This window comes from Sorex fumeus, unplaced genomic scaffold (assembly GCF_029834395.1).
Source record: "Sorex fumeus unplaced genomic scaffold, SorFum_2.1 ptg000125l, whole genome shotgun sequence".
NCBI lineage: Eukaryota > Metazoa > Chordata > Mammalia > Eulipotyphla > Soricidae > Sorex > Sorex fumeus.
Genome location: NW_026606182.1, coordinates 2,026,470 through 2,034,822, shown reverse-complemented (window position 1 = coordinate 2,034,822; position 8,353 = coordinate 2,026,470). Strand labels below are relative to the sequence as shown.

At 66.5% G+C, this 8,353-nt stretch overlaps 1 protein-coding gene across 1 annotated transcript; it reads left to right on the top strand.

Moving 5' to 3' along the window:
• Positions 1-922: 922 nt before the first annotated feature.
• Positions 923-7,686, top strand: C1QTNF6 (C1q and TNF related 6). The gene is made up of 3 exons (XM_056137537.1): positions 923-987; positions 3,921-4,128; positions 4,802-7,686. Exons 2-3 carry the CDS (start codon positions 3,930-3,932, stop codon positions 5,359-5,361), a joined length of 759 nt encoding a protein of 252 aa, XP_055993512.1. The 5' UTR covers positions 923-987; positions 3,921-3,929; the 3' UTR covers positions 5,362-7,686.
• Positions 7,687-8,353: the final 667 nt, after the last annotated feature.

The window sequence follows — 8,353 nt, the reverse complement described above, 5'->3', positions numbered from 1 at the left end:
AGGGTCCAGAGACACTGCACCTGGGAAGGAGGGGGAGATGCCCTAGGGTCCCGCAGCTGGAAGGGAGTTGGAGCTGAGGCGATGCCCAGGTCTCTGCTCCCGGGCTGGAAGTGGGGCTCCATGCTGGTCTGGGGGAGCCCCTTGGGATGTCTGAGCCCAGGGGTGAGGCCCAGTGAGATTGCTAGCGCTGCTGGGGGGGGGGCAGGAGGCCAAAGACAGAGTGTCGAGTTCCTGAGCCCCCCTCTCTCCCCTGCCCTGCCCCCGCCCGCTACCCTGCACAGCCCTTCCTGGGGTGGGGGTGGGGGCAGGCACCCACTTGCCAGCCTTTCTCTCCAGCCATCACCCCTCGCCCCCCTAAGCGCCCCGGACCTCCAGAAACAGGGCCTGAAGCATGGGACTGGTGCCAGGCAGAGCCCTGCTGGGGCGTCTGGACAAGCCGTTCCCGGCCTCCCGCCCAGCCGCCTGCCCGTCCCTCCCGGCCCAGGCTCCGGGCTGCTGACTCAGCCCTTTCCCGCGGCCGCCGGGAGGGGGCGGGGAGGGCGGCCCCCTGGCCGGGCCTGGGAACGCTGCCTGGGCCAAGGCCGCGGAGGGCACAGCTCGCGGAGGGGCCCCTCCCAGCTCCCAGCGCCGCCCCCTGGGATTTCCTGGAGCCCCTGCACCGGGCGGGAGGGGGGTGGGGGCGCCGGGCTGACGTCAGAGCCTGGAGCCAGAGCAGGGCCTTGCCGGGGTCACCCCGTCCTGGCGGCCCCCGCCCCCCGTGATTGATTTCATCACCACCCCGGCTCCTGCCAGCCCAGATGTTCAGCTGTTTGATGGGCTCGTCGGGAAGCTAAGGCCCAGGGCGAGCGCTGGTCAGGGTCCCTGCCCAGGGGCAGCACTGACCCCCTCCAGGCTGGGCGCGCTGTGGGCGGGGCTTCCTCTGTTCCCACAGGCAGCTTCTCCACCAGGATTCCTCCAACCCTGAGTTTGCACCCCGCGCCGCGGCAGGTATCCCCAGAGCTGGAGGGAGGCCTGAGACCTGCCCTGGTTGGGGGGGGTTGGACCCCAAAGATCGGGCTGCAGCCTTTGTCTGAGCTGCCAAGCAGGAAGGGCCGGCTCGGTGTCCTCATCTGAACCCCTGCGGTGTGTTCCCAGGGGCACAGGTTTAGAAGGCCAGAGGATGGATCAGTTAGAGGGGAACCCCCAGGTCTGGGGGTCCCTGCAGCTGGGCCTCACGTCACCCCGGGAGAGGGGATGAGAGATTATCTCTTCCCACCCATCATTCCAGACCCCCCCTGCCTGCCGCCTCCAAGTGCCAATCTGTCCTGGTTTCCTCCCAGAACCTGCCCAACTGGGCAGGAGGGCTGGGGGCTGGCGGGGAGGGGGCGACCCCTGCCACAGGACCCAAGGTGGCGAGGAGAGCGGATTGCAACCGCGGCTGCAGGGCTGAGTGTCCAATGCCGCCCTGGCCCCTCGCCCCTGCCCAGTCAGGGGTCAGGGGTGGGTGGGGGAGAGTCTCTATGTCCCAGCTGGAACACCCCGGGGTCTCTGACTTCTTCCTGGCCCTCATCTCCTGCACCGGCGGCGGCGGCGGGGGGAGACCCCAGCAAAGAGTTAAGCAAGAAATCCCAGCCCCCCTCACCCCGGGAGCAGCGGGAGGGCGGGAGGCCCGGGCTCCTCCCTCCCTCCCTCCCTCCCTCCCTCCCTTTCTCCCTCCCTGGGCCCGGAGCCTGGGGGTCTGGTCCAGCCGCGACTTATTCTCCCAGACATGGGCCCGCCGGCCAGCGGCTGCGCAGCCCCGGGGCCGTGAGCCGAGGGGCCGTGAGCTCCCAGGACCGTGGGTGAGTGACGTCCGACCCGTCCGTCGTTTCCGTGGCCGGCCACGGAGCCCAGAGCCCCTCGGTGCCTGCCCGGAGGGGGGCGGGGGTGGGGGCATCCCCTTGGCCCTCCCCTCCCCCCTCCTGCAGGGACCAACTCAGCCCCAGCCTGGACCCTCCCCAAAACACAGCCCTTCCTCCCATTGGCTCCCTGCGGACGCCGCCCCCCACCCCGAATTCTCGATCATTTTTTTTGGTGGGGAGGGGGTCTTCTCTTTTTAACGGCCTCTTTGCTTCCGCTCTATCCAGGTGCCTGCCGTCGGCTTTCTGTCTCTAAGCGCTTTTGTCTCCCATCTGGCCTGGCCAGGATCTGGAAGATGCTGGACGCCCCCTGCCCCCCCCCGCCCCCTCCCCGCCTCCTCCCACCCACCCCAGCATCTGGGAAAAGTCGGGTGCTTTGTCTCTGATTCAGACACGGGGAGAGGTGGCAGGAACAGGAAACCGCAAACTTTTATGAAGCCCTTTTTTTTTCTTTACGAGCCGGGCACAGGGCCCTGGAAAGAAGGTGGATGTGGCGGCCGCTGGTGCCAAGGAGCCCCGAGCCCAGAGAGGGTGTGCCACTCGCCCTAAATCACACAGCGGGTGAACTCCTCTAGGCTCTGACTGTCGTTTCTCTTGTTCCCTGAGAGGGACCGGGCGTGAGGGGCATGGGAGGGGGAGAGGAGGGGAGAGCGCTCGGTCCCCTGCAGTCAGCAGGGATGTGTGGCTGAACGAACACCAGGGTCCCCACGGAGCAGTCACAGAACCAGGGCGGTACCGGGGTGTGAGAAGGGGCGCCGCCAGGAGGGCTGCTCCCCTCCCCCACCTCTCTTGCCTCCTCAGCCGCGGGCCGCGTGTGTGTCTGTGGGAGGGGGCCGTGTCCCCTGCCCCGTGACACCTCGCTCCGACCTCAGTGCTCTGCAAACATAACCTGGCATGACACACACGATTGCGTCTCCTTTTTATTTTCGGGGCCCCCGGGCTTAGCCCCCCACCCCGGCTCTGCACTCGGGGTTCACTCCCAGCGGTGCTTGGGGGGCCCTCTGGGGTGGGTGCCGGGGCGGGGTGGGGGAGAAGCCAGGTCGGCCTGGTGCCAGGCGAGCGCCCTGCAGTGGCCCCTGGTCCTGCCCTCTTGACATGTATTAACCGCAGAAAAATATTTTTGAACTGTGCGAAATGTTACAGGGGAACAGAAAGGAAATAAACAGAGAAATGCCAGAGGAGCAGCGCGCAGCCTGGCTTCAAAGCCAGTCTCTGATGCCGTCCTGATAAGGCTGCCACCCCCTCCGACGCCCCATTTCCGGCCCCTCCCCCCGCGCCCCCCGCGCCCCCCCGCGGCCCCCCGCCTGGCACTCGGGGTCCTTCCTTTGGCCACGGCCTAAAAAAGCCCCGCAGACAGGCCCGGGGACCCTTGGGATCCTTTGGGATTTTCCAGCCCACATCCTGCCCCCTGGATTCCAATTTACCACCGTGGCAGCTGATTGGCCGGTCCGGGATGATTGACGCAGCCTCCATCCAATGGCTGCAGCCCCTGCCTCTCCCCGGCCCTGCGGGGCTGTGGGTGGGTGGGGGGCCAGGCTGGAGCCCCCCGGCCGGGGAGGGGGGTGGGCTGCTTTGCAGCCGCAGGGGTTTCCGATTTGTCGGCCCAGACGCGCTGCCAAGACCCCCGTCTCAGCACCAGGGTGCCCAGGCGCCGGCTGGGTCCCCCCAAGAGTCCTGTGCGTGTCCCTAGGGCCCCTGAAAGACCCCCACCCCACGCCCGACCTCATTCTGCCCCCCTCATTTTGCTCACTTGGGCGCTGCTCCCAAGGGCAAGCGAACATTCTTGTTGGGAGGGGGAAGGGAGGGGCGCGTCATTGCTCAGGACAGAGGGGGCTCCCTCCTTGACAGCTCGTTTTTTTGGGGGGGCCTGACTGCCAAGCTCCTTAGGGACCGCGGAAGCGGGCCTCAGTCTTACCCTCTGTTCAATGGATCCATAGACCCTCTCGCCCGCCACAGGGCCTGCGCAGGCCCTGCGTCCAGGCCCTGGGTATCCCGGGGGCGCCCGGTTCACGACCTCTCTGCCTCTCCTGTTGTTGGCTCCAGGTCGCCGCCATGGGGTCAGTGGCCCCGGGCCTGGCCTGGGCCGTGCTTCTGCTCCCCGTCTTGGCGTGCGGGGTCCCCTCCGACGAGCTCCTGTCTGCAGAACCCGCGCCGGGGCAGTGCCGCAGGTGCTGTGCGCCCGGGGAGTTCCCAGCGCGGCCCTACGTGCTGCCTGAAGTGAGGCCCTACATCAACATGACCATCCTCAAGGGTGAGCCCCCCCCCCAACCCCGGACACCCCGGGGCCCCGCGGCTGGCCCTCCCGCCCAGCTCAGCCAGGTCCTGGCATTGCACGTCCCCTCCCCGCCCGGTGACCCCTGAGCGCGCTGACCTCGTGCTGGGTGTCCCACCCGCACCCCCGCCCAAAGAGAGGCAGGCTCGCTCCCCTCCCCCCACTCTGGACGTGGGTGACCCACGCGCTGCGCCCACTCCAAGGTGTGCACATGGCGTGCAGTGGTCATTTCCCCGAGGGGCCGGCTGACCGCCCACTTCCGCAGTCCAACCCCTGGGCTCAGCTTCCTGCCCTCTGCCTTCTGCCCAGAAACTCCTCGGAGGGTGCCGCCCCCCACTCCCCAGACCACATTTCCCTAGGGAGGGGTGCAGAGTCCTGGAGCAGAGGGGGGGGTCCCCACAGACTGCGGGGTGGGCCCCGGGGAGGACAAGAGCAGACCGTCAGGGCATCAGGGGTCAGTTCCGAGCTGTGCGACCCCGGGCCAGTCCCCTGTCCCCTCTGAGCTTGGACCAAGTGTCCCCCGGGGCTTTGCACCGTCTGCAACCTGGAGGGGACCACGGGCCTTGCAACCGACGGGGGGTCTGCAGCCGCGAGGGGAGCGCGGGCCTTGCAGCCCGCCCTAACACCTTCCCCCTCCGCTCTGCTCCCGCAGGCGACAAGGGGGACCGCGGCCCGCCGGGCGCCCCGGGCAAGCTGGGCCGGGAGGGCGCGCGGGGCGAGCGCGGCCCCCCGGGCGGCAAGGGGGCGCGGGGCGCGGCGGGCCGGCCGGGGGCGCCGTGCCGCGCGCGCTACTCGGCCTTCTCGGTGGGCCGCAAGGCGGGTCTGCACAGCGGCGACGGCTTCCAGCCGCTGCGCTTCGACACGGTCTTCGTCAACCCCGACGGCCACTTCGACCTGGACGCCGGCCACTTCCTGGCGCCCCTGCGCGGCCTCTACTTCTTCAGCCTCAACGTGCACAGCTGGAACTTCAAGGAGACGTACGTGCACGTGGTGCGCAACGACGAGGCCGCCGTCATCCTGTACGCGCAGCCCAGCGACCGCAGCATCATGCAGAGCCAGAGCGTCATCCTGGCGCTGGCGCCCGGCGACCGCGTCTGGGTGCGGCTCTTCAAGCGCGAGCGCGACAACGCCGTCTACAGCGACGACGTGGACACCTACATCACCTTCAGCGGCCACCTGGTCAAGCCCGAGGACGAGGGCGAGGACGAGTAGCGCGGCGGCCGACGGCTCTCCTCTCATCCCCCCCACCCCAGGGACCCCCAAGGGGCGCCCTTCCCTCCCCCAGGACCCCCTCGCCTCGCTTCCTCTGTTTCTGCCTCTCTCCTGCCTCTCTCCATTCCTTTTAGTCACACCTGGCAATGCACAGAGCATTGGCACAGAGCATTGGCTCTGCACTCAGGAATTACTCCTGGCGGTGCTCGGAGGATCATGGGGGATGCCAGGGATTGAACCCGGATCGGCCGCATGCAAGGCAAACACCCTCCCTGCTGTGCTATCATTCCGCCTCTTCCCGGCCTATTTTTTGGGGAGAGGGGAGGTCACACCCGACGATACTCAGGGATTCCTCCTGGCTCTGCACTCAGGAATCACTCCTGGCGGTGCTCAGGGGATCCTATGGGATGCCAGGGATTGAACCCGGGTCGGCCGCATGCAAGGCAAACGCCTTCCCTGCTATGCTATCATTCCGGCGTCTCTCCGTCCTTTTTTTTTTCCTTTTTGGGTCACACCCGGCGATGCTCAGGAGTTCCTCCTGGCTCAGCACCAGAAATCACTCCTGGCGGTGCTCGGGGGACCCTATGGGACGCTGGGAATCAAACCCGGGTTGGCCGGGTTGGCCGCGTGCAAGGCAAACGCCCTCCCCGCTGTGCTATCACTCCAGCTTCTCTCCATCCTTTTTTGGTTCTGTTCTGTTTTGTACTATTAGGGCCACACCCGGTGGTGCTCAGGGATCACCCCTGGCGGGCTCGATCATGTAGGATGCCAGGGACTGAATCCCGCATTGAACCCTTGCACACGATGGGGCGGCGTGTGCAAGGCCAGCGTCCTCCGCTGTTGTCTCTCCAGTCCCCTTGGACGCGTTTCTTGCTTTGTTTGTGTTGGGCCACACCCAGCAGTGCTCAGGGGTGGCTCCTGGCTCCACGCTCCGGAATTCCCTGCTCCTGGCTGTGCCTGGCACCACACAGGATGCTGGGGATGGAACCCAAGTTGGCCCGCACGCAGGGCAAATGCCCTCCCCGCTGGACTATGGCTCCAGCCCCATCTTTGTTGGGTACATTTTAACACACATGCTCGCATCTTAAATGTTCTAGAACATTCCCAAGATGTGCCCGCAAAGCACCGGGGGTCTTGTTACCATTCTTTGGGGGGACCCGGGAGCCTGCCAGGCTAGGAAATTCCCATGAAGAGGTGCTGCTATTGCTACTTTGGGGAGTGATTCTGGAACTTTCCCAACAGATTCTCCTTCCAGAAAGTTCTAGACTCTTCCAGACCTTCTAGAATCTCCCCAGACTCCTTCACTCCTCTCGTCCTTCTAGGAACCTCCTCCTCTGGCCTCCGACTCCCCCTTCCCTTCTTTTTCACACTCCCCTGGACCCCCCAACCCCGAGCAATCGCTGCTCGCTCATTCCCTCATCAAACCCCGAGTGGGCTTTGGGAAAGTTGGGGCGGTGGGAGTGGAGAGGGGGACTCAGACCCCACCACGGCCCTGGGGTGAGGGGCTCCTGGCCAGCCAAAGCGGGGAGATACCAGATTTTGAAATGAGCCCCCATGAAAAGTGGGGAGTCCTAGTCACACAAGTGTGGGGTCTGGGTGCTAAGGCTCAAAGGCCCCCCGCTCCCTACCGCTCCCCCGCCGGCAGACCAGGGTCTCTGCCCACATCCCTCCTTCCTGCCCGCGCCCAGAATTCAGGCAAGCCCCTGGGGGGGCTGGGTCAGCGCCAAGGTGCTCTGAGGGGACAACTCAGGTCTTCGGGGAGGTTTTGGGGTGCAGCCTAGCGCCCCACCTCCCTGGCACACTGGTCTGGGAGCTCCGGCTCACTGCCTCCCCTCTGCCTGCCCCACTCCTGGGGTTTTGTAAGGTCCGGCCTCAGTTTACCCAAGTTCCCCTCCTCCGTCACCACCGGTGTCGTCCCCAGGTGCTCTCTGACCGTCCTTGTCCCCTGCGCTACAGGCTTTGAGAAAGGTGCTGAGGCCCCGGTGGGCACCCCCCACCCCCGAGGGTCGCCTCTGGCCGTGCCTTCCCTCACCCGGGCCCGGGCCAGGATGCAGAGTCCAGGCCAGGATGCAGAGTCCCAGCCCGGTACCCTCAGCAGGTCTGAGACAACTCCTTCAGGGTCCCCATGGGGCCCCTCCTCTGAGTCATGAGGCCCGTGAGTGGCCCCAGGAGAGGCCATGGCCAGGGCAGTCCACCCAGGCCCCCATGTTCTCCCCTTGGGAGGCCTCCTCCAGGCTGGCCCCCTGGTTTTCTCCTCTCCCACCCCAGGGGCCCAGCCCTCTCCTGGGAGACACGTGGCCTCCACCCACTGGTGCTCACACAGACACAGACCGAGGGGGGGGGGGCCTCTGGTGCTGGCGCCCAGCTGAGGCGCCTGCAGGCGGAGGCGGGAGGTGAGGGGGTGGCCGTGGGGCCCCTGGCGTCCCCCCTCTGCCCTGTCTCGCTTGTCCAGCATGATTAAAAGTTCTTGGATAAAAAACACGCCTCACATTCCTGGTGACGCAGGATGGTTCTTTCTGTGCTCTGCCCTCCCGGCCCCCTTGGGGAGCGAGCCCAGTTCTGCTCTGCAGGGGCCTGAACCTGGGGGACCCCCAGCACCCACAAAGAAACCGATCCCTCGACCACTCGGACTGTGGGGCCCCAACGGCTGTGACCCCTGGCCGGGTTCCGGCATCGCTGGGCCTCAGTTTCCTCGTCTGTGAAATAGGCCGATAGGGATGGGCTAGCAGAGGTCGCGTGGTGTGGGGTCGAGAGTAGCCTCTGTCAGCCTTAGTCTCTCTGCTGTGGGGGTCCCGGGAGATGGGGGTGCTGGCAGGTGGGGGTGCGGGCGGGCGGTGAGCGTGCTGGCGGGCGTGAGAGGGGCGTTTGTTCAAGGAATGAATGAATGGCTTTCATGCAGTGGCCGCTGGGCGTCCTTGGCTGTGGCGTTGCCAGCGCCTGGCCCGGCCCAGTAGCCACATACTGCCACGTGGACACGCAGGACCAGAAACAG

Excerpts from the sequence above, each read along its gene's own strand:
- C1QTNF6 (XM_056137537.1), top strand. The coding sequence starts at position 3,930 with ATGGGGTCAGTGGCCCCGGGCCTGGCCTGGGCCGTGCTTCTGCTCCCC. Across the intron at positions 4,129-4,801 it reads CAACATGACCATCCTCAAGG|GCGACAAGGGGGACCGCGGC; the intron begins GTGAGCCCCCCC and ends CTGCTCCCGCAG.